The sequence below is a fragment of the Stegostoma tigrinum genome, chromosome 32 (assembly GCF_030684315.1).
Source record: "Stegostoma tigrinum isolate sSteTig4 chromosome 32, sSteTig4.hap1, whole genome shotgun sequence".
Classification (NCBI taxonomy): domain Eukaryota; kingdom Metazoa; phylum Chordata; class Chondrichthyes; order Orectolobiformes; family Stegostomatidae; genus Stegostoma; species Stegostoma tigrinum.
The window spans coordinates 35,486,424-35,512,811 of record NC_081385.1 but is presented as its reverse complement, the minus strand read 5'-3'; the positions used below and the strand labels follow the sequence as shown (position 1 = coordinate 35,512,811).

At 40.8% G+C, this 26,388-nt stretch overlaps 1 protein-coding gene across 10 annotated transcripts in view; it reads left to right on the top strand.

Moving 5' to 3' along the window:
• Positions 1 to 26,388, top strand: part of fli1 (Fli-1 proto-oncogene, ETS transcription factor) — a 70,339-nt gene that overhangs the window by 29,141 nt on the left and 14,810 nt on the right. For 9 of the 10 annotated variants that reach the window (XM_048562303.2, XM_048562302.2, XM_048562304.2 and 6 more), the window contains 2 exons: positions 493 to 561; positions 23,500 to 23,562. In XM_048562303.2, coding sequence (XP_048418260.1) covers positions 493 to 561; positions 23,500 to 23,562 — 132 coding nt within the window. The remainder of the gene's footprint in view (positions 1 to 492; positions 562 to 23,499; positions 23,563 to 26,388) is intronic. The other variant, XM_048562308.2, reaches the window with a different exon arrangement.

Genomic DNA, 26,388 nt, shown 5'->3' with positions numbered 1-26,388 from the left:
ACATTCAAAGTAAGTGCAGGGTGCTCTGTTAACACAACTTGTTTATTTCCATCTTGTAATTATTATTTTTAGGATGACAACATTGGTTTGCATAAAGCATCGAATCATTGGCAGATTATAGTCAATTTCATAGGTAATAGATATCATGTTACACTGCTTGCCACTGCAAAGCTGACTTGTCATTTGCAATACATGTTAATCATGTAAAATTGCTTTTATTATTATTTTTGACACTTTCAAGAAAGACAGATATACAGCTCTGTGGTTTTGTTTTGTTGCCTGTTGAAGTACTGAGATATTTTTGAACTGTAAGTGATTACTTGTGTAGAATCAGCTGAGATACCCTTGATTTGAAAACACTGTGAAGTGGTTACTTGGTCATGAGCTGCCTTTTGTCATTGTGGGCTGGCTAGGATGATACTGTAAACAATTTGCATTCTGTTGTATATTTGATGTAGATCTTTAATTGACTGGTTGCAATATCTTCCATAGGTAGCTCTCCATTAAGCTATTCCACATCATCTCACACTGATCAATCAGCACGTCTCCCAGCCAAAGAAGGTTAGTTCAATTTGTTTAATTTAAATAATTTTATTTGTGATTTGAAAATAAACTAAAAATCGCCTTCTGGGTCCAAAGGAGAATAAATTATCACTGCGTTAGAGATGATGTGCAATGTTTCATCAATGTCCATATGTTGCTTTGTCAAAACACATTTCCAGTTAAAGAAAACTTCAGCAGAAGATCGAAGGCACATGACCACTTCCAACATCTTCCTTTGTTCTCATTGTGATAAAGCCATAGATTCACTGGGTCAATCCTCAATTTAGCACTGAAGCAGTGATCACATATGACAGTCTGCAAGAGTTACTTTGAAGCCTTTGCATAGCTCTACCCACTGGTGTGTGTGTTTATATATATATATATATGGAAGTATTTTGTTCTAGTTTTCTGTTTGAGTTGTTCAAGTCAGTTAATTTTGTCCTTACTATTGGCAACCATATGACTCAAGTAAATCTGGTGAAGAATTTCAGCCTGAATTGTTGACTTTCCTGCTCTTTGGATGCTGGCTGGCCTTCTGTGCTTTGTAGCTCCGTATTTATTGACTGTAGCTTCCAGCATCTGCAGACCTTACTGTTTCTAAGCCTGATATCTCTTAGGAGGCATCTTTATCACTTACCAAGTGTAATGTTGCTAACCGGCCTAACGTTTCTGTAACTTGCTTTTAGTTAACATCTGCTAAGGTACCACTCATTATTTTAATATGTATATCTTCTGCTGAACACTTATTGTAAATCATTCATTGCTTTATTCTAGCAAACCACATACACACAAATATTACAAGAGGGTTGGTGGAAGTAAAGGAAATACATAGCAGAACCAGGTGCTGTCTTAGAGCACCCCATCACTCCAATTTGGTGTTGCTGGAGCAAGACTGAGCCAAGCAATGGACAGGCAACACTTTAAGGGGGTAGAACTCCTCCTGAGATCCGAGCAGCAGTCCTGCCTGAAAGGTGTTGGTACTGCTGCCAGCATTAAATTGTCGTGGGATTGAGACCTGGTTCCATCCTTGGGGGGAGGTGGAACCGTAAAATCTTGTAAAATCCAGCCTATGGAGTCATTGTGACACTTTGGACCATTGCACTAATGTCTGGTCAGTACCGTTTCTCTGCAAGTATTCAAATTCCTTTTGAAATTATTAAATATCTCCACTTCCACCATCATTGCAGCAACAAGCTCCAGGTAAATTCCTCTCACTACTTGAAACTGTTCTTCTTCATATTTCTTCAAAATCCCTTGCCCCAAATTCTAAATCTGTGTCGACCCATTCAGCATCTGCCACCCCCCCACCCCCATCTGATCTTTGAACCTTCAACTAATAGGCAAAGCTTTCCTTTGTCTACTTTCTCTAAACCTACCATAGCCTCTCATGCTTCTATCAATTCTCCTGTCAATCCCCTTCACTCCAATGAGAACAGCCACATCTTCTCCACTCTAATCGTGTAGCTGGAATCTCTTATCCCTGAAACCATTCTGGTAAATCTTCCCTGCACCCTTTCATGAAATCCCCCATTCTTTCAGAAGTGTGGTGACAAGGACTAGACGTAACACTGCACTTTCAGCTCAACTGGAGCTTTTCTGCATAACCTCCCTGTCACCTTGTTCATTACCTGCACTGTGAGGCCAGTAATTCTTTATGCTTTGCTAATGACTCTCTCACAATGTCTTTCCATCTTCAAAGTCATACACATATGAACCACCAGGTTCATTTGCCCCTGCACACTTGCTAGCACTATGTCATTAAGTATATATTGGTTCTACCTAACATCAATCTGCATTGCCTAACTCCTCTCTGTATTAAGCTCCACTTGTCACTTGTCTATCCATTCTGTGACTTGTTTTATTTAAATCAACCTGTTCAAACATATTGTGAAACACATCTGAGAACGTGAACTGGGGATCCTTGCTGAGAGTCATAGAGCCCTACAGCATGGAGACAGGCATTTCAGCCCAAACTGGCCCATGCCGATCAAATTGTCCACCCATACTAACCCCACAAAAAAAATTCACAATGCTCCTTCTACAATTATTCAGTTTCTTTTACTCCACTGCTTGTTCCCAGCAGAAACCCATACAGACATGAGGAGAATGTGCACAATCCACATAATTACCCAAGGCTCAAATCAAACCTGGGTCCTTGGCACTGTGAGGCAGCAGTGCTACCACTGAGCCACCATGCTCCCTGTGAAGTGGTAGGGGTCTACCACTATGGTGTAAGACCCTTATGTGCCTTATTTCAGTAGAAATAAAAATTGGGTGATTCCTTTTTATACCAACCAATTCATGTAGTTTTATGCTTGTGTCGAGTTGAACATCTTCCCTAAATTTAACGTCTTCTGTAATAGTTTATCTTTTCCCTCAATATGTAACCCTCTAACATTCTGCCTTTACTCACACAATCTGCAACTATTAATCCAAGATGGATATTACGTAAGCACTGCTTATGTTACCTTTTCTTATGGATCCTGTCAAACTCGGTCCTGTAGGCCTTGAGGTTGATATATAATTGAATGGCTACCATGCCTTGACATTCAATGGTACTACCATCACTGAATCCCCCACTATCAAAATCCTGTGGGCAATAATTGACCTCAAATTTGATCTGGACCAGCCATATAAATATTATGAATATTACAGTAGGTCAGAGGCTAGGAATTCTGTGGTGGGTAATTCACCTTCTAACTCCCCAAAGCCTGTCCACCATTTAGGAGATACAAGTCATGAGTGTGTATGGCATAATCTCCATTTGGCTAGATGAGTTCAGTTCCAGCAACATTCAAGAAGCCTGACACCATCCTGGACATTGCAGTCTGCTAGATTAGAACCCAATCCAATATCATAAACATTCAGCCCTTCAGCCACTGATGCATATTAGTAGCACTGTGTAACAGCTACAAACAACTCAGCAAGACTCCTTCAATAGCACCTTTCATATTCACACACCTCACCACCCAGAAAGACAAGGGCAGCAGATGCACGGGAGCACCATCACCTGCAAGTTCCCCTCCAACATTCTGGATTGGAACTATATAGCCATTCTTTCACTGTCATTGGGATCTCATTCCCTGTAGATATTCCTAGCCTCATGCATCACAGCAATTTAAGAAGGCAGCTCATCATCACTTTCTCCAGGATGATTAAGATTTGGCAATAGATGTTGGTCTAATCAGATATGTGTCATGTACCATGAACAAGTGGGGAAAAAAAAGTCCATATCATGATCCTGGATGTATATTCTTCTGTATATTAACAACACTAAACATTTGATTAAGTTGATCAACATTGATTCCCAGGCAGGAGAGTGTTAGTTGAATCATAGCCACCAAATGATGTGCAGCTTTATTAATAAGCACTATTCTGAGTATTCTGGTTGGCAATCAATAGTTCACTGTCCCTCTAGGCAGTTATTGCAGTTGTTGGCTTCAAATCCTGATGGTTCAGCTAAATGTGGGCTAAGCTGGTGGTGCAGCTCAAGATCCCATTTTGGCCACCAGTGCACGGTTCATAATACCAGAGGTGGTCTCGGTGAAAATCATCCATACAAACTTCAAGGAACTAAAATTAAAATCAAATGAATACCAGATGACAGGAAGTTAGTAAGTTGAAAAATAATGCTTGATTGACATTGATGCTGGAAGCTTGTGCAATGGTAATGTGCTTTAAAATAATTGAAAATATAGCTAAATGATGTTTCCATACAAATAGTCATAGGTCTCACAGCACAGAAATAGACACATTGGCCTATCATGCAGATGTCTACTTTCAAATGCTAAACTATACTAATCCCATTTAGCTGCACTTGCTCCATTGCCTACTACACCTTAGCATTTTAGGACTCCATCCAAATGCAAGTGGTTTACATTAGATCATATGTCACCTTGGCAGAACATATAATAATGTGCATATTAATTGGACTTGATTTCCACCTTTAAGTCTTAACTGTTTTTAATTGCACAAGTGTTGGAAAGGATAACCCAATAATGGCACAATGAGCAAAATGGGTATCTAAGACCTCAGTGAACCAGACGGATTCTCCATCATCTGCAGTTCCCATTATCTCTGATAAACTATCCATCCTCTTAATTAATCAAATTTAAGGAATGTAAAATTAAGAGCACAGAGTTTGAGAATGTGCTGTCAATTGTAGAGAGTCAATGTCAAAAAAGGTACATAAATGCAGTGAAACAAAGATTAGATTTAAGAGGAGAGAAAAAAAGACAAAAGGGAAAGAAAAACAAAATCAATGATATGTTTAACATCACCAACAAAAAAAAACTAGAAGGAATGAGACTCCATTCTTGTAATAGCTGATTTTCCATGCTAGAAAGGTTGATTCTCAGTATTGTCTATCACATCTTAAGAGGTATTGTTAGTTTGTATTGACAGTGTAAAAATTACAGCAGCTTCATGAATTCTTAGCAAGGTACTCTCTTCACTCTATCAGCAACCTTTGCATATCTGAAATTGAAATAGGAAGTGTCAGAGAAACTCAGCAGGTCTGACAGCATCTGTGGAGACAAAAACAGAGTTAATATTTTGAGTTCAAAATGATTCTTCTGCTTTCACCAACACTTTTGGTTCTTATTTCAGATCTATAGCACTTTTCTTTTAGCCTTAGACATCTGCGTATCAACTCACATCAGCACTTCACCAAAACGTGCTGTGCAATCTGCACTTAAACAATGGTGAGAGCTTCACTGCTTAGCAGCATCATTGTTACCTTGACAGAAAATTTTGAACCATCATTGTTGAGAATGCAAGACCTGAAAATAAGCACAGTAATAAACAGATGGAGCTCCCCTTAACGGTTAAATCAGGAATTGGAGCTTGACCACATGGAATAAGTGGTCTCTAGGCCAATCTGTTGCTCTGCGATGAGTTTGCAGACTTGCAGCATAAGGCATATCAAAATTTAAACATACCTGAAGTCCCTCTGAGCTAAATGGACCTAATTTATCCAGGTTTCCCATTTCCGTTCACTGATCAATAACTCTTGCTAGAAAGTAGTCTTAGAAATTGGCGTGTGATTTTCTCTGTGTATGGTAACCTCGCTTGCTGGATTCTTACATGAAAAATTCTCACCGTGCAAACACAGCGATAAAGGATCTGGGCATTAGAACTATGATCTGGCTAGGAAAACTGGATGATGTTAATAAAAATGGGACTTCTACTCTGATAGACAATAAATAAAGTCTTGAAGTTCGCAGTCACTACCTTAAAATGCCTGCATTGTGAAATGCTGGAACAACTCAGGATTCCCCCTGAAAAGTACTGAAGATTGTATAATTCAGTGATGTAAAAGAGGGGCTACAGCCAACAACAAAGGTTAGGTAATCGGGCTTTCAGTTGCCTGCTTCACTGATACATTTAATCAGAATGTGGCACGCTTTGGTTTGAAGTATCACAAAAACAGCAAGACTCTTGGGGATGTAAATTCAAATTTACTCAACACTAAACAGTAAACAGTTTTAAATAGAGTTCCTCTCCCAAGCTAGATAAATACTGGAATGTGGTCCCAAAGGAGATCCCACCCAGCTCTTTAGGCAATGTTTCTGAGAAATTGTTAAGATTCAGATCATAAACATCTAAACATATTCGGTAGTTAGGATCCTCATATAGTGAGTAATTTGCTCATGTGATTGTTATTTCTGCTCTGTTGTTAGAGAGTTTGCTAACCCTTCACATTTATCCTCGAGTTGTCAGAATTAATTCCTTCCAAACAGCTGAATAAAATGAAAGGGACATTAAAAATTAAAAGTTTTCTTACACTTGGTGGGACAGTTTTGATATTAGTTACAGAAATGAGAATTAAATGCTGTTTGACTGGGTGGGACAATCATGACAGGCAGATTGTGTGATGAAATCTTTAGGAATCTGTCCAACCAGTGTTGGCACTGTTTATTTAGGGCAATGTGAGGATCTGATATTCAAGATTTTTGATTGCAGCATTTGAAAGCAGCAGCTGAAACTTCTTCCTTGCTTGTCATTCCACACATTCTGTATCAGTTGGAACTTTGTCCCATGATCAGCGTGACTGTGACAGGGCTGAGGTCAGTCTACAACAAGTTGCAATGTTCTAGTGCATGTGAATGAGCTACATTGTCACTGGTGCATGACCAACAAAAAGCAAAACAATATGATGCTCGTATTCAGCATCTGGAATGGACCACACCTCTCCCTTTGCAGGATGCACTGACTAATGTTTGGGTCTGGTTCCTTGGGTGTATGCAGTTCTTAGTATCTCATGTCAACTGGTCATTTTTCTCATGTGAATCATGGACTGATATAGCACAGAAGAAGATTTTGCAGCCTGTCACGTTCTTATTGGTTCTGTGAAAGAACCATAGAGTCATAGAGCACAGAAACAAACCCTTTGGTCTGACTAGTCCATGCCGACCATAATCCCAAACTAGATTAGTCCCACCTGCATGCACTTGGCCCAAATTCCCCCCAAGCATTTCTTTTCTTATTCATGTAGCTATCCCACTCTTTCCTCTTAGCTTCGATAATGTTCCTACTTTTAAAATTTGTTGCTGAAGCTGTTCCTATCAACCAATCAGTCAATCAGATGGGACATCCCAGATCGCAGGGCAGACAATTGTCTAGTAGTATCATCTGTGGACTGTTAATCCAGAGACCTGGGTTTGAATCCTTCCACAGCAGATGGTGAAATTTGAATTCAATAAATATCTGGAATTAAGAATCTAATGATGATCATAAAGCTATCAATTGTCAAGAAAAAACCATCTGGCTCATTAATGTCCTGTAGGGAAGAAAACAATCATCCTTACCTGATCTGGCCTACATGTGACTCCAAACCCACAGCAATGTGGTTGACTCTTAACTGCCCTCTGGGCAATTAGGGATGGGCAATAAATGATGACCTAGCCAGCAACGCCCTTATCCTGTGAACGAATAAAAGAATAAAAATCACTTCATTGAATTTCAACGGATGATCAATGGTAATCTAGGCTACTCTTGTCCTCTTCCCAGGTCAGCTTTGAAAGAATCCACTAATTCCCTTGTTTGCAAACAACTACCTTAGTGATTTCATTTATTCCTTATAACAGAGGGGTGACACAAGGTGGCCCAATTACCCAGTGAGAAATCAGATTCCGCAGCACTATAAAACAGAGTATAGAAGCAATACCATACAACTGCACAGAGAAGGTGCCCACTGAGGCACATAGGCAGGACATTGCATGGCAAAAAAGTAGCATGCTGACTAACAGATGAAACACTGAGTAACAGGAAAACATTTAACAAAGGAATGTGACTCTGTGCCTTGGATATACAGGTGCTGTGTCACAGTGGGGTAAAATATACGCCACTGAGACAGGACAGTGAGTCATTAGGTTATAGGCCAATAATTTTTGTTCATACATCCATATCAAATGGGCAGTGTGAATAATACCAGCATTTTATGCATATTTATAATTAGTCTTGATTTCAGAAGAATGAGAAGAAATTGCATAGAATAGTGTAAAAAGGGCTGGGCAGAGATGGTGATTCCCGTGGCCAGGGAGTGGGGGTGAGGAACTGCATTGAACAAGGGCATCACTGATTCAGGTTTTATTAGAAGGCCATTTCAGACTGAGATGAAGAGAAACATCCCCAGTCAGAGATTATGCTCATATAGATTTCTCTGCCACAGAAGGCTATGTAGGCAAAGGAACTGAATATATTGAAGAAAGAAGTAGATTGCCAGACCATAAAGGTGTCAAAGAGCATGGAAAGACAGTAGGAATATCGCAGTGAGGTAGAGGATCGGCCATAATCATGTTGAATAGCGGAGAGTGTTAAAATGGCTGAATGGCCTCCTGTTCTTATTTTCTATGCTTCCCGCTTCTATGTTTTGCAATAACCAGCAACAAAAATTACAAAAAATCAAGTCCATCCTGTATTAAACTGAAGTGCTATTAGTTATTACCAGTATTGAATATATGAGCTCCCATCATCTTGGTGATTAGTAAAGCCCAGGAAACTATTCACCAAATACATAGACCAAAACTTCTCACTGTGCTGAATTTACCAGGATGTGAGGAGGAACCTCACTTTAAACTTATGTTACTGTTCTAAAGGTGTGGGAGTGACGTTAAGGAAATTCGGACTAATAGGCTAATAATATTTCTGCAATAGTGTATGTTTTGATGGGGCACTGACACTGAATGAACTTTAGGTTCAATAGCCATAATAATGGTAAACTATGGCTCAATATATGTTTTATATATTAATCTCAGTTGCAGGATAATTTCCCATAATGTCAGAGACCGCACCAACATAAAATTGATTGGATGACAGATATCACTAAAATTTGCAACCTCAAACCTTGTTTTCCATGTTGTTAATGTAGGAGTGTTGTCATGGCCCATGGTTAAAGTATTGTTGTCCTTACGGTATTCAAATGATCTGTTGATTATGTCATCTATGGCTCAGTGGTAACACATTTGTTTCCATGACACAGATTGTAGGTACATCATGTAGCCTGAAGGGGTGCTGCACTGTCACTGCCATCTTTCACATGACATGGTAAATTGATGCCATGTCTTCTCTCTCATATAAACATTCCATAGCATTAGTTCATAAAAGAGCAGAGGACTTCCCTTTGATGTCCTGGCCAAAAGAAAAAAAATCATTAAGGCAGATTTTCCATTCTTTAGCAAATCTTTTATTGTGTGGGTTGTGACAATGTGTAAAGCCGTTGCTACTTTCTTAGATTACAACATGCGTGACTGAAGTATGCAATAGAACATAAATTATTTTGGGGTGTTGTGAAATTATGAAACAATAATGTCTATCTCTATCTCCCTGTTACCTATCTACCCACGTATCTATCCATCCAACTATCTATCCATTTAGATAATAGGGCCATTGGGAAAATAAATGAAAGGCTATCTCCTGTGGATTACTACTGCCTGCATTTCTGTGGTTGATGAATCTGTGCTCCTTCATGTTGAACATAATTTGAAAGAAGCATGGACACAAAATATAGTCTGGCCTTCCACGTCCATCACTACGTGCCACTAATTGCACCAGCTTGATTGAACTCGCCAAACAGTGAAGGACACAGCTGCCAGACTAAATGTGCAACAAGTAGTAAGAGAGCAAACTGGAGAGAACATCTACCTCATCTAACTATACTGTCCATGACAGTGCTGGTAGGAGTGATCACTGTGCAGTGTTGGAAAAAGTACTGTCTGAATATTAAGGAAATCCAACAAGGCTTGCCAACAGTGAGTGTCTGCTTTGTGAAATTTCACACCTCGTTCATGAGGTCATAGGAGCAGAATTCAACAACGTCATTGGAAAGGGAAATACAACACAAAATGTCTGTTCCCAGGCTGTCTGTCAGTAGCTGCTTTGAAATGTGCAACTGGACAGTAAGTAATGTGACTCTGCCCGAAGAAGTAACAGTTTGACATTGAAGTGTAGAGTGAATCCTCACTGCCAAGTATTCATGTTCCCAGACTGAGACCAGAATGAAAATTCCATGCTTTCATTTGAAAGATAGGTTTCCACATTTTGGAATACTTTTTTCCAAAGTAAGTAATTCAGTTTCCCAATTAACTTTTAAAATGATAGAAGTATTCAGACAGTAGTATGCAGACTGCTGGATGTCCATTACTTTATACCTCAGAAAGTTTCTCAGCCCTGAAAGTGTTACCCTGAATGAAGGGTTCACTATGAATGCAAATGGCAACTTACTGCCATGTGGGAACGGACTGGTGAATGGGCTGATCTAACTCCACTATGCATTGAGTTAACTCAAACTGAAACCAATTTAAATAAATGATGAAGGTTGAATGAAGAAAGTTTTAAGAAAACATATCTACTTAGTGGCTTTGTGGAGAAATTAAGATCACATACTCTGTATCTGCATAGGACAGTGTGTGCTGTTGCATTTTTCTTTACCAGGCTTCCTATCACACATTCCTCAAATGCTCGTGGTTAATCAAACTCCATTTACTCCAGTGTAGGCAAATTCTGCTTGTAACTGGCTAATTCTAACACAAGACTGTCTTCCAGACCTGTTCCTTGTAAATGCTTCCCAGCCCTTTAAGTTGCTCCTGTATTACTGTTCCCTCCTGTTGTCTCACTCTTTTCTGACTTCCTCACTGTTACCACAATTAAACTGGATTACATTATGTAATTTTTTTAAGGTTACTCTTACCTTGCTCCTACGCTGTGATTTTCAACTTAATGCAAAAGACAAATCCAAATCGTATGTGCCCACAATCTGAAAATAAGTTAATTTCCTTTTCTGTTTCTCAATCACTTGCCTGTCTTGCATTCTGGTTCCTTGCCATCAAAAGTCATGTTTTGACTGATACTTATATTTCTTCCTAGCTACTTTTTAAATAAACTGATCAAGTTTTCCAGAGTTTTAACCAGTGTCACAACTTACTCACGTACCAGTTATGAATGTTGATACTTCTGTCAATATCAGGAATTAGCGTTATATCTGCAATGATACTGTTTACTTCTTACTAATTCACATGTTGCAGAATGCTCACCACTCTTCCTCCTATTCAGTGTTTTCCTTCACCCCTACTTTAAGCAGTGTGTAAATGTTTTCTTTCGCTTTAACAACCATATTGCACCTCTAGCCTCAAGATAATAACTATTTCCTCATCTCTGCAATTTCTTTCCTTTCTATCTTTCAATAATAGGCAACAATTTCACTTACTGCAGCATTGTTTCAAATACGATGGAAAGTCTCATTGATTACAAAAGTTTCATTATTACACACAATCTCATTATTACAAACCAGTCATTTTTACAGAACAGTCCTACTTATTACGGAATAGAATCCCATTTCAACTATCTTCCTACCATGAAATAGTAGGAACTGCCGATGCTGGAATCTGAGATAACAAGGTGTGGAGCTGGATGAACACACCGGGCCAGGCAGCATCAGAGGAGCAGGAAAACTGACGTTTCGGATCTGGACCCTTTTCCGATGAAGGGGCCAGATCCGAAACATCAGTGTTCCTGCTCCTCTGATGCTGCCTGGGCTCACACGTTGTTATCTTCCTACTGTGCAGTCTAATTTATTACAGAATAGCCTAATTTACTGCAGAACATTCAAATTTCTTGCAAAACAGCCTAATTTACTACTCAGCAGCATCACTTATATTACATTGCACTCCTGTTTACTGCAATACAATCCCACAAATGTTACAGATTTAAAAGGATGAGGGAGCAGGGAGGCATGGAGGTGCCCATAAATGTTTAAAGACACCAGGATATCATAGCAAATCTGTTGAAAAAAAGACAAAATGAGACCTTTGGTTTTAGAATCACATGTTCAATGGCAAAGAAGTATTGACTCCTTACCAAAGGGTAGATATGCTACCTTAGGCAGTTTGATATCAATGCTCACATGACTGATTCCTGGCCTGAGAAGAACGTTCAATGAAGCAAGAGTAAATACACTCGGCTTTCATTTCTGAGAATGTAGAATTTTGAGAAATGATCTTGGTGAAGTATATACATTTATGCAATGAGTTTGGTGGGGTAGATGCTAGGAAAAAGTTTACCTGGTCTTAGGTGTCTGGAGCTGGGCATCAGTATTGGGAATAAGGATGAACTATTTAGGGCTGATATGAGGATGAATTTCCTCCCTCAAAAGTTTGTGGAATTCCCTCCTACAGAAAGCTGTGGATGCTCACACTTTGAGTGTAATACAGAGATTGATAGATTTGTAGTTACAAAGGGAACTGAAGGATGTGGAGACAATGCGAGAAGATGTCATTGAGCTTTCTTCCTGAAAGACGGACACACACAATTGGGCCAAATAGCCTCCCTCTGCTTCTATTTTATGTTTTCATGTTCAAAATCTTTCTAAACCACTGGCTCAGACCCACCTGAAGCATTGCGTCTAACTACTTAATGAACCATAATTATAGCCCATAAATGGCCTGCTTCCACACTGTAGGGATTCTATGATTCTTCTACAAAATTGGGGGGCATGGTGACTCAGTGGTTAGCACTGCTGCCTCACAACACCAGGGACCCAGGTTTGAATCCTGGCTTGTGCAACTGTCCCTGTGTCTGTGGGGGTTTCCTCTGGGTGCTCCGGTTTCCTTTCACAGTCCAAAGATAGGCAGGCTCCATGGACTGGCCATGCCAAATTGCCCATAGTGTCCAGGGATGTACAGGCTGGGTGGATTAGCCATAGGAAAGGCAGGGTTAGAGGGATAGTATAGGGAGGTGGGTCTGGGTGGGATGCTTTTCAGAGGGTCAATGTGGACTCGATAGGGTGAATGCTTGCTTCCACACTATAGAGACGCTAAGTCTGGACACTGCTCTTTTGGTAAGATATCAAAGCTTTCCAAAGAGTGTGGAATAGATTGACTGGACGCATACCTGGAAATCAAAATTGTAGTTTAACAGCAAGTCCGAAGATGTTTCCAGAAGGAGTAAAAACAGCAAAACTCCTGAATGATACATACTGACCTGTTCCTCTTATACTTTGATTTGGAGCTGCAGAATAACCACCGTGTTACAACACAAGTTGTGCTTTCCTGTATTTTCGTTCTGGGCTGATATTCTTCTCCCGAAGGCAAAAACAGTTGAGGAAATGTTCCAATTATAAAGAATTTCCACAGAACAGAAGCAAGGGTTTATGAGAGAATGGGTAACACTCAAGAACGAGAGACAGGGATGTAGCGAGAAAGAACTGGAGGGGGCAGGATCAAATTTTTTCTCTCTCTCTCTCTGAGAGTTGATGTGGAAAAACTGCTGGAAGAAGATTGGGTAACAAACCTAACATAGAATGGGATATGTAGTTGAAGTCGTTGGAAAACTGTAAAAAGCGAATGGGTGGATGGAACAGATGCTTCCGTATGATGAGTGGCAGAATGGCCTCTGTGAGCCGATGAATTTTTGAGAGAGGAGATCCTGTCGAATCCCAGATATAAATATGTGACATTTCCGCGATGGGCTGGGATTGGGAATTATTTCTGGACATGTCAGTCACTTATCAGAGACAAAAATAGAAACATTTTCAGGAGAGAAGTTGGGAAAAGATGAGGGAGTTGTACAGGAAGTGGGACGAGTGAATGGAAATAGAATTCTCGAGCAGTTACCAGTTCCACCGGGGAGGGGGGGAAGCAGGAAATGGGACAGTCTGCCAGCGTGGCTTTGTGAGAGCTGAGTCTTTGACCTGATCCAGCAATCTGTGCAGGCGGCTTGTGGAACGCAGTGAGTGGCGTTCTGAGTGGCGAACGCAGGTGCCGGGTACTAGGTCAGCGGTGGAGTGCACACTCCACCTCGCTTCCATTCAGCTGCCCCTCGCCTCTACCTGAATGCTAAGCTAAAAGGTGCATTACTCAGACAAAAGCTCACCAGAATCCAGCCCTTGATGCTTTAATAGGGTTTCCACAAGTCCGCCCTCTTTTATTTACCCAAGAGGAAGCTGAATAAATACCCCATCAGGAACTGATCTGGTGGGGGTCGCGGGAGGAGGGGTGTCGGTGCTCTGGCCTGACTCACTGCCAGGCAGGTGCACAAAACAGAACCAATCTGCCGCGCTCATTATTGATAGAGAGAAAATGGAACAAAAAGAGAAAAGAGATCTCTCACTGTCGTCTGAATTAATCACAGCTTGTTGCTGCTGGTATAGCAGCCAGCCTCGCCCAGGCTGGAAATAACAACCAGGTTCAGATCTGCTACAAGTACCGTGCTCTCTCATGGCAACAGCTCCTTCGCACCCGCTTTCGCTGTGGTTATGTTCTGAGTGTTTCAAATAGGTTAGATCAAGTGATCAGCTTCAACACTTTTGTGTTTGTTACCGGTTTAGCTTGTACAGAATTGGGAGACGCTGTTTCGCTTTCCCTGTCATTCCTGCGGGAATCGGGATGCGCCTTTCGTTTCTTTTTAACCTGCAATCCCAAAACGAAGTGATATTTCAGCGTGAACTCCTCGATAAGCCCCGCCGAAGGTTGAGCTTCATTTAATCATCCTAACCGAGTGTTAGGCTCAAGAGTGTACTCACTGGGACAGGGACCAATATGGAAATCCAACGCAAAGACCCACATTCCCCACCCTTTACCCAACCAACACGCGTATTTGGTCTGATCCTGTTCTGAAGTGGTCTGAGTGGAATGGGTTCAGAAAACAGAATTGTAAATCCCAGCAAAGCTCTTGTGACACTGTTTTTAGGATCCAAATGCACTTGGACTGGGTCTCCCAGAGATTTTCCTGCCTTATCCCAGAGTTCAGACTGTGTCTTGTTTTACCAGAATGACTTCCCCTCCCATTTCATAGAATCAATACAGTATGGAAAAAGGCCATTCAGCTCACTGATTCCACATTCCCCCCCCCTCCCAAAAGCACCCCATCCCTGTTACTCGCCCATGGTTAATCCCCTCGCCCGCACACTAAGGGCAACTTAACACGGCCAATCCACCTAAACTGCAGAGCTTTGAACTATGGAAGGAAACCCACACAAACACAGAGCTGGAATTGAATCTAGGCCTCTGGTGTTGTGAAGCATCAGTACTGACCACTGAGCCACCGAGCCACCAGGCACCTTCAGGTCTGGTGCTTTGAAGTTGCCCTTTTAGACAATCCCCTGGGACCGAGAATGGCTATCCTCTGGTCCAGAATTGCGGGTCTTGGGTTAACTACAGTCAGATGCTAGATCCACCCTGCTGCCGGTGGAGTTTGGAGGGGTAGGTGGATAGGAGGCTTAGGTTTTGGTAGTTCTTTCGATTGTTTGCATGTGGCTTTCCACCTGGGACAGTCCCACATGTTTGAGGTTGTTGTATCTTTGCAATGTTTCTTCTCCAGTCTGGGTGATCTTGGGCAAGAGATCCTCGTGAAGCACGGGAAGTATTGCATTTTTTTCAGGGAGGCTTCGAGGACCACTCTGTCTCCTCAGTAACTGCATGCCTTGAGTTCAGAGTGGAAAGTTGGTTTCGGAAATCTTGAATCAGGCACGTGAAAAGATGTAACCCACCCAATGCAACTGATTGACAGTAATAGCTGAAGTCCAATACTTTGAAGTAGAGCAATTGTTTAAATGTAGGAACCAGTACTGCAACCGAGCAAAGCAAAATTCCACATTTCGCAAGTGACAATGACTCCGCGTAATGCTGATTGACTAAAAAATATCGGTCACAGACTGAGACTTACGCCCTGTTGTTATTTAACTTCAACCTGAGGGTGTATATGAGGACGCATCTTCAAATCAATGATGCACCTCCAATCTATACCAGCACTCTCTCAGCGCTGTGTCATAGAGTCAGGGCTGATGTTGTGCTGTAACATACTCAGTTCCCTGTGCTCACTCATAGATTCATAGATTTATGCCGCACTGAAAAGCCCTTCGGCCCATCGAGTCTGCTGCAACATAACTACCATTAAAAGTGCACCAATCCCAATTTCTTTTACTTGTCCGATATCCTTGAATGTTATAATATTTCACCGACGCTGGCGACTGGCGAAGCAGTGTTGACTTCAAAATTCTCACTTTTTTGTATTGAAATTGGGGCGGCACGGTGGCTCAGTGGTTAGCGCCGCACTCTCACAGCGCCAGGGACCCGGGTTCGATTCCCCCCTCGGGGGACTGTCTGTGTGGAGTTTGCACATTCTCCCTGTGTCTGCGTGGGTTTCCTCAGGGTGCTCCGGTTTCCTCCCACAGTCCAAAGATGTGCAGGCTAGGTGGATCGGCCATGCTAAATTGCCCGTAGTGTTCAGGGGTGTGTGGGTTATAGGGGGATGGGTCTGGGTGGGATGCTTTAAGGGGCGGGGTGGACTTGTTGGCGGAAGGGCCTGTTTCCACGCTGTAGGGAATCTAATCTACCCTTCTTCACCCTCCGATCTCCTTCAGCCCAACAATCCTCTGAGATACGTGTTGAATTCTGACAATCCTAGATCCCCATTTTCAATCGCACTAACCCCACAGACTACCTCTTCAGCATTTTCAGGGCTAAATTCCCTACCAAAATCCCTCCCCTCTCTGTCTCATTATCCTTATTTAAGATGCTCCCTGAAACCCTCGGTGAAACAACTTCTGACCGTCAACCCCAATATCCCATAATGTGGATCAGCATCAAACCTTTCTTCACAATTCTACACTGAAGTACTCAGCAATGTTTTACTCTATTATCAATGCTACATAAATAAAATTCAATGTTATTGGTAAGATTTGTTACTATTGGCTGTTCCCTATGTTCATCAAGGCTGTTTTATCAAGTCATGAAGATTTACACTGGGAATGCCACTATCCTTAAAAAGGCTTAGAAAATCATAAGGGTGAATAGCCATTTCCCCCGGAGCCAGGGAGTCCAAAATTAGAGGGCATAAGTTTAAAGTGAGAGGGAAAAGATTTAGAAAAACTTTAAGGGGCAACTTTTTCACTCAGACCGGTACATGTATGGAATGAGCTGCCAGAGGAAGTGGTGGAGGCTGGTATAATTACATTTAAAAGGCGGTTGGATGGGTATAGGAATAGGAAGGGTTTATAGGGATATGGGCCACACGCTGGCATGTAGCACTAGATTAATTTTGGATATCTGGTTGGGACGAACGAGTTGGACCAAAAGGTCTGTTTTAGTATTGTACGTCTCTCTGACTCTGATTGTAACTACTCAAGAGCCATTCAGCACTGACACCGGTTTGACAATTATTGAATTACCTCAACACGTGACACAACAGTTTCTCCACCAATTCAGAATTAGTACCAACTAGTCTTGGGTACAGTGTGAGGCGAAATTACACCGTAAGTCTGATAGCTGATTGTGTTCAAAAGACTTGCGTGTGTAATGGTTTCCTAGGAGGGGAATCTCATATCACGGACTTGGTATTGTGCAGAGATTAGCTCCAGTTGGCTATATAACCAAATCTGAGAAGTGTTTGGGTGGTCTGTTGATTTGCAAGGACACTAACTTCAGAGACTTTTTTTAAATTTGATGAGATAGTGGGCACACCCTCCTGCAAACTCATAATGTTTAGAAGAAGGAACAATATTTGCGTGCTAACATACATTTACAGAACTGTAATCGGCTGGGCAGGGATATCAGGGATAGTTTAAACTACATTTGACAAAAGGTATACTAATTTGTGTTGATAGTATGATACAACTGCAGTTAAAGCTCCACTATATATAGAACTACTATCAAGCTATTGTGGATTTTCCAGAATGTGTGCCTGAAAGGAAGGATTCTGCTGTAGCTCAATAATGTGAGCCCTTTAAGTCTCTGATATGTTCTTTCATTTCAGTTTGACGTCTCTCCTGCTGTGAGCACAAGGCTGACATGTATTGCTCATCTCTCGTTATCCTACAAATATGTCATAGAGCTATAGAGTCATAGAGCACGGAAACTGACCTTTCGGTCCAAGTCCTCCATGCTGACCAAGTCTTGCTTTCGTGAGTCAGTTCAGAATGAGCCATTGGATTCACATCAGGAAACAGGGCGGGTTTTAGACGCAAAAGGAAACACCGCTTTTTATAGACACAGTTTTGTCTTAAACACAGAAAAATAACAAATTTACATCCTAATGAGTTGAATTTTTGCTCCTTGGGATATCAGTCCAATAAACACAAGGCTAAGTGCTACAGTTCCCAAGATGTAAAGAGAGTGATTTTCATTTTATCACAGTTCAGTTTATTCCAGTAGCAAAATAACTCAGAAACCCAGGACATGTTTGTTTTTCTGTACGCCGGCGTTGTATTGTATGTGACAAGGTGAGACGGTGAATGTTGTGAATTTTAGCTGGGGGGGGGGGGGATGTGGTGAAGGTTTTGTGGAGTTGTTGGGGTGGAGGAGTTTGCTGGCAGGAGACAAAGCACAGTGGCAGCAACTCAGAACGGCTCTGCTCTCGATTTTGTGTTTTGTCTGGTTCGAACACTCGACTGCAAACGCGCCGTGTCAAAAAAAAGTAATGTGAGAGGAAAACAAAGAGGGAGCTGTGCTCAAGCCCACATTTCGCAACGCTTCGGGGACCACAAACAACCGCTGGAGCCCGTGAAACTGGCCAGTTGGTTAGGCGGGGCTGGGGGATAGATGTCTTTCCCGCGGCACTTTCCACAATAATTACAGTACCAATGACAGACGATTCTGCTCAATATTAGACGACGACACTGAGACTTTTTTTAGAGGTGATATCGCTGCCCCATAAAACAAACTGAAATGTATTAAACAAAATAAATTATTATTCTCCATACCGTTCAAAACTGACTCGATCACAGTAGACATTTGCTTGAATGAAGTGTTTTAAATATCCGTTTTCATTGGTTTAATCTTACTGAGTCACTTTATATAATTTGTTGGAATGTTTATATTTAAGCACTATTTAATTACACAGAAGAGTTTGAAGAAGTTGATTAATTTGTAAATATCTTAATTACACGAGAAATAGTCTCTTTCTGTTATAACGAACAGCCTTTCCGGAATTTAAAAGAAATGAAAAGAAAAAACAATTCATCTTTGGGGCAAAAAATGGATTTCTTTTCCTTAACGAATAACGTACTGGTTGGCGTTTTGGGCTGGCGCCCAATAATTATGCAATTGTACCTCTACACAAACACTAATGGCGTGTTTACAGTGAAATGATTAAATCCTGGCCATTTCCTAAATCGTGTTTGTGTATTGCTTCTTGTAGTCTGGCTACTAACTAATTATTTAAACCCGTGACCTCGCCTCCTCTTGGCCGGAGTACAAAACACTCACACAAACCCTCAGCCAGCACATTCGAACAACGCCCCCTTCCAGCTCCATTTAAGTTTTGCACATTTAAATAATTCTTTTGAAAAACCAGTTTGCTTTGGAAAGCTGCGCCACATTCCGTGCCTTCATTTATACAGCTGACCTTAAACTTTCTTTTTGGGAATAAAACAAACTTCAACATTCACAAATAATCATGTGGAGTTACTTTAAATACTGACCTAACAACAGCCCTCAGTGTACGAGGTGATTTAAGTAGTGAACGCACAGTAATTTACAGCATTCAATTAGGACTCCTGTTCTATTGCCAGGTTTCTAATTCTCATATCATGCAATGTTTAAAATAAGGCCGTTCAGTCCATTTTGCCAGTATGTCTCTTTTAGCATGTTATCCAATTAATCCCACATCCCCGCTGTTGCATTTTGTTTTCCTTTCAAGTATGTACCCAATCTGCTTTTGGAACTAACTGTTGAAACTGTTTCAGCATTACATTTCCAAACATGTCAACTAACTACATTTAAATAAAATCTCACCTCCCTCTGGTTCCAATAAACTCCACCTGACCAGCACTTCTGATCCCCTCAGTGTCTTTACATCGTCAGACAGCTTGGACACCATCCAGTATTGGATGAGCAGAAATTTCCATCAATTAAATATTGAGAAGAATGAAGCCTTTAATTCCCACCACAGACTTTGCTCCCTAGTCTCCAGCTCCAGCCTTCTCCCTGGCAAATGTCTTAGACTCTACCAGACTGTTCAAAATCTTGGTGTTAGACATAAGCTGTATATGAGTTTCCAAACATAGGTACGCACCATTGCTAAAGTTGCCTATATCCTTTTGACCTGCTGCAATTCACCCTGCCTCAGCTTATCATGCTAATAAGAAACTCCTCCATCTTTGGTTAGCTCCAGCTCATGACTAAGCACATTCCAGCCTCTGTAAACTCAAGGTCATTCAGATACTTGATAGCTCATTGCTGAACTTTACCAATTACTCTGCCTGTGTCAACCTCCATTGGCTCCCAGTTAAGCCACATCTTGATTTTAAAAGCCTCATTTTTGTTTTCAAATTTCTCCATAGGATTGGGGCTCTCCGGCTTTGAAAGTTCTTTCAACCCACAACTTTGAAAATGCTTGTAATCCTCTAAATCTGACTGTTTGAGCACTCCAGATTTCATTCATTTCTCCATTGGGTTGCCTTCATTTACCTAATACCAAAGCTCTGGAATTAGAAACATCGGTGCAGGATTAGACCATTCACCCTTTGAGCTTGTACCACTGTTCAATATGATCATGATTTATTATACAACTTCAGCATCCCACTCCCTCTCTATATCCTTTTGTCACAAGAGCCATGCCCAGCTCCCCCTTGACAATATGTAACAAACTGATGACAACAGCTTTGTTTGGGCAAGAGTCCCACAGGTTCACAACTCTCTGAGTAAAGAAATTCTTCCTCACAGAACCCCAACATTTTGGAAGTAGGCCTTTTGGCCCAATAAGCCTACACTAGCCCTCTGAAGAGCATCCTACCCAGACCTATTCTCCTACCCTTTCCCTGTAACCCTGCATTTCCCATGCTAACACACCTAAGCTAACACTGTGCTTCCCAATGCTTTGAGCTTTTGTCAAACACTGTGAGCCTGATGTGATATGAACACACAACCTTCTGATTTAGAATCAGATGCAGTACTGTTGCTGCCATCTAAGTCCTGAATGGCTTAACCATTATGATTAGATTGTGACTCCTAGTTCTGGACATCTTCAAATATTGTGAAAATTTTCCCTGCATCTAGCCTGTCCGGTCCCATCAAGAATTTATATGTTTCTTATGAGATCCTCCCCTCATTCTTCTAAATTTTGGTGAGTACAAGCCCAGTTGAACTAATCTTTCTACTTATGCCAGTCCTGCCATCCCACGAATCAGCCTGGTGAGCTTTCACTAGACTCCCCCCTCAAATGCAAGAATGTCCTTCCTCAGACGAGGAGACCAAAACTGCAAACGATTCCTTCCATAAACTTGACTATTTGTCTTTTCTCCCTTTAGGATAATTCTTAAAACAAACCTCATTCTCCTTAAATTTTGCCCCATGTTCATATCTTTCTGTTGTAAAAGTAATATATTTATTGTATTTCATATTAGAAAACAACAGGGAGAAACGTTTATTTTAATTACTTAGTGATTCCCATATAAGCTTATTACAAAAAGACAGACGGAGGGTGACACTAACAAATGAAAACTTATTGCAAATTTCATGGTTAAATATTGCATATGTGTTTTGCATTCAGTCCGAATCTTTATAACTTACCATGCACAACTGAGCTGTTGCACTCTGGAAATCTCAGAAACTGATTTTGCAGGAACAACAGGGAAGCTAAGACCTTTATGAATGATTGGATCAGTGCTATATCTCTACGGTCAATGAGATTTAAGGTTTGAAAAAGGAAGGAGAAGAAAATAACATGAGTTAGCTTTCAAATTAGGAACAGAAAGTAAAACGAAGAGAGAAAAATAGTTGGGTAAAGTGAAAAAAGGGACAGAAAGGAAAATTAAATCAGGAAGTCATGTTGATGAAAGCTCTAGACATTGTTTGCTCAATGTGGAAATTGGATTGAACATTTTAAATTGTTGTCTTTCTGTGTCACAGAAGTTTAAAATACATTATTATCACATTTTGAATGTCTATACTACTTGACTGAATGTGACAAAATTAATAGTTATTAACATGTAATTTAAATTCTTAAAAATAATGTCAAGTGAGGGTGAGGTGCCACTTGAGTAAAAAAAACCCTACTTAGTAGTAAAAATAAAACACAAGGGCTGAAAATTTGTGGCATATCTCTTAATCCATTGAATTTGTTGGCCGATTTACACTTTGCTAAACACGAGCATTGTTTGCGCGCAACTATTTGTCAATAAAGATCCAGCAAACTTAAGTGAAAGTGGCATCAAAAACGTAATTAATTATTTGTGGAAAATGATGATTGGCATTAATGTAGTTGGAAGGGGTGTGTGGAGCTATGATAAGTAACTTCTCCCTGTTTTCAGAAAAGTTAATGTTCCAAAGAAGAAAAGTTCCAAACAAAATGGCACAATTAAATTTTTGTTTGCACTGGGCACATGCATTTACATTGTAGAGGTGCCACCACAGGACAGTCTGGGCTAATGTGTTTAGGTGGGCAGCCACATACCAGCAACACACCATGCCTACTGATGGTTACACTCAGGTTGGTAAAAGCCAAATCAGATTAACTGCTCATTCTTTAGCCATTACTTAAATCCAGGCAAGAATATTTCACTTACCTGTGGAAGAGTTATTAACCTCTTGTCACAGTGCCAGCAATAAACTGCAATAACTTTTTATTGATTCTCTGCCTGAAGACAGGTCCAAACCTAATGCAGGAATGCCCACCATAGGTAGTACAAGGAGGCAGGTCCATATTCAGACCGAACCCCATTCTATTTGCACCTTTCTGATCCACACTGGCTACCTAGCCAACTAGGTCTCCAAGGATCTGAGCTACACTGACAACATACACAATTACTTTAATTTTACAGTCTGGATAATGATGGTGGAGTGTACAATTTGTCTTCATCACATGGATGGAATCTCTCCCATTCTCTTCCATTGATGTGTACTGGAAGGATTTAAAGTTGACACTCAATCTCTTTTGCCATGTTACAAGCACACCTTCCTTGGCTATCAAATTCTTGAGTGGGAATTAAATTCAGAGGTTTGAATCAGAATTAAGTACGCTACCCACCACACCACAGGATCTCCTCTGCAGTGTGTTTGATGGAGGGACACCCTGTTGTTACCAGGTTTTGGGCATCTCCCTGTTGTATGTTGTAGAAATTAAGAAAAAAAAAACATGGATTTTTGTCATTCTTGTCAATGCTGCCCAGTGCATTGCAAAACCAATTTTTGAAAGTCATTGCTGTTATTTAGGAAGTTCAACAAAAAATTTGGGCACACCAAAGGTCCCACAACCATGAATGAGGTAACTGTGGATAATCTGTTGTGGTGTTTTGAAGCTTCCCAATTTATATATGATTTGATGACCTACAGATTCCTGTTAATTCTGTTTAGTTATTGTGCAGCTCTGGATTAAATACGCTGTAGTATTGACACGTCTAGAAATTTACATTCAGCATTAGCCCCATAAATTCTGTTGGGAAGTTGAAATATTGTGAACTGAGCTTGTTGGTACAGGATTAATAAACTGTTTTCTCACTATACCTTGTCTTTTGGATCTTTTTAGATGCATCATATGATACTGGCAGGAGATCTGGATGGGGCAATAGTATGAACAATGTGACAAAAAGTAAGTGCCATTGAATATATTTAAAAGCAAAATTAAGTGCCAGTATCAACAGAATAGAGCATCAGCAAGTTTGAACAAAGTTTAAAGGTAGTTTTTTGAATGCAAATCCGCAGTTGGGAATTATAAGTGTTGAGGAAATCCCAGAGGTGAATGTATAACATTCTGGAATTTCAGGCTTTCAAGGGGGCCGCTCTATAAGCAATTTTGAAAAATGGTCTCAATGAATATTTATTAACAGAGACAAATCTTATGTTGTAGAAATTTATGAAAGGCTTCAGATAAGTAAAGAGCTTTGACCTGAAATCTTGAGAAAAATGAATTCGAGCTAGAGATGCTGTGAATTTTGACTTCAAAATAATGACGATACAAGATGAGAAAACATGAGATTTTCTGGGTCTGAATCTGTAAGAACTGGGAATCAAGTTATATTGGAAACTTTCAGAGTCATATTGCAAAGCTTTGAAAAATCCACAGAGCCCTATGATGCGCACAATGCCTGGGTGACATAACGATGCAGATCCAGGAAACTCTCTCCTGACTGGTACAGATGGTCAAGTATTTTACCATTTATGAGGAAAAACAGAGAGAAGTTGAGAGATGTACTGACACTGGGTACTGTTGTCACTTCTGATTTATGAGGCAAAATTTAATCTGGTCCAATATTCAGGAAGCCTGGCTGCCAGGCTTTGCACTAATTCACACAGGCTGTCAGTCAGTCTTCCTGCTGTTGAAAAACCATTTGGAAGAACCATGGAAAGACAGGAATTCAGAACCAGGACAGGCCATTTGGCCCAATGCACCTCCTAGGCCATTCAGTGTCATCGTGACTGATCATCCAACACAAGAACCTATTCCTGCTTTTATCCCATATCTTTCAACCCTTTAACCCCATGTGCTATATCCAATTCCTTCTTGAAATCATGCCATATTTTGGCCTCAACTGCTTTCTGTGGCAGGGAATTCCACAGTCTCACCGCTCTCTAAATGGAAAAATTTCTTCTCATCACATTCCTAAATGGCCTACCCTGTATCCTTAGACTGTGGCCTCTGTTCTGGACTCCCCCATCATCGGGAGCATTCTATTTTTTGTTCTGAGGAAGGGTCACCGGACTCTGCTTTTTTCTTCACAGATGTTGCCAGGCCTGCTGAGCTTTCCCAGCAAATCTGTTTTTGTTCCTGATTTATAGCATCCAGGGGTCTTTCAGTTTTTATCCATTTTTATTCATTTGTGGAATGTCTGTATCGATGGCTGGGCCAGCATTTTTACTGCCTGACTCTAGTTGTCCTTGAGAAGGTGATGGTGAGTTGCCTTCCTGACCTGCAGTAGCCGATGTGCTGTGAGTTGATCCACAATGCTGTAAGGGAAAGAATTCCAGGATTGGCCCTATCTTGTGCTGATAAGATTTTATAGGTTTCTATGTGATTCCCCAACTTTCATCTTCTGTGCTCTGCTGAATATAATGTTAACCAAATCAATCTTTCTTCTTCACATCAATTATGTCATCTGAGAGATCAATCTCGTAAACCTTTTCTGCATCCGCACCACAGCAAATACTTTCTTCCTCAGATAAGAGAACAAACCATACACGATTGTCTAGGTGTGGTCTCACCAAAGCCCTGTGTAGCTGCAAACAGAAACAGAAATTGCTGGAAAATCTCAGCAGTTCTGGAAGCATCTGTGGAAAGAAATGAAAGTTCATTTTTCTGGCTGGGTGACCCTTCCATAGAATTGTATAATTGCAGCAAGACATTCTCGATTCTGTAGGAGGGAATAGGAGACATGGTGCTGTGTGCAAACTGTCCAGTCATGCGGTGGCCTGAGGGGCTGAAGGGTCTAGTCCTGTTCTCATTTTTCATGGTCTATTGATTGTCCCCACATGACAGCCTTCCCACTCCAATTACCCGTGAGCCGCCATTTGACCAGCAGCTCCGGGGATTGACCTTCCATCCCCGGGTCCTGAATTCTTAGGTAGATTTGACACTGGTCAGTGAAATGCTGGTCAGGCACTAAAATTTAGCAGGCCTCAGAGGTGGTGAGAGCTTCTTGTTTGTTCCCCAACTGGTTGGCAATTTAGGCAATTTAACGTGAGTGACATTAAATCTCAACCAGCAAATTTCAACTCATATAATTGCTGTTTATTTAGGAGTTTGTCCAATTGTTAGCCATTTTCAACTTCACTAAGTGCTTTAATTACATTAAAAATTAGAATAAATGAATAAAAGTCAATCAGCCTTTAATACTTCCAAACTGAGTACAGGCATGTTATAGTGCTCTTCGATAAACTCTCTTCTAGTTTTTTTTTCTCTCTTAGCTGTGTATTTCATGCAGTGAGTTAGAATTGAGGTAGCTGATAATATATTGACATTTAAATAATTTTGTGCTTTGTTTTCTATCTTTCTCTCCGAAGAACAGTTTGCGCTGGATACACTTTCACAGATTTCAGTAGCTGTGAAGCATTTTGCCCAAACTGCCATTCTTGAAGAGTTGAGCTTCAATCGCACATTTAGTTTTGTGAAACATTGGAATCAAGTGTGAGCCAGTCCACACCTCCATGCCTTTGTTATCGAGTCTTAGAGTTGGGAAACAGACCCTATGGACCAACTTATCCAAGCTGACCAAATATCCTAATTTCATCCAGTCCCATTTGCCAACATTGGGCTTATATCCTATTAAACCCTTCCTATTGAAATACCCATCCAGATGCACTTTGATGGTTGTAAATATACCAGCTGCCACCACTTCCTTTGGCAGCTCATTCCATACATGCGCCACCCTCTGCATGAAAACATTGCCCCTTAGTTCCCTTTTAAATATTTCCTCTCTCA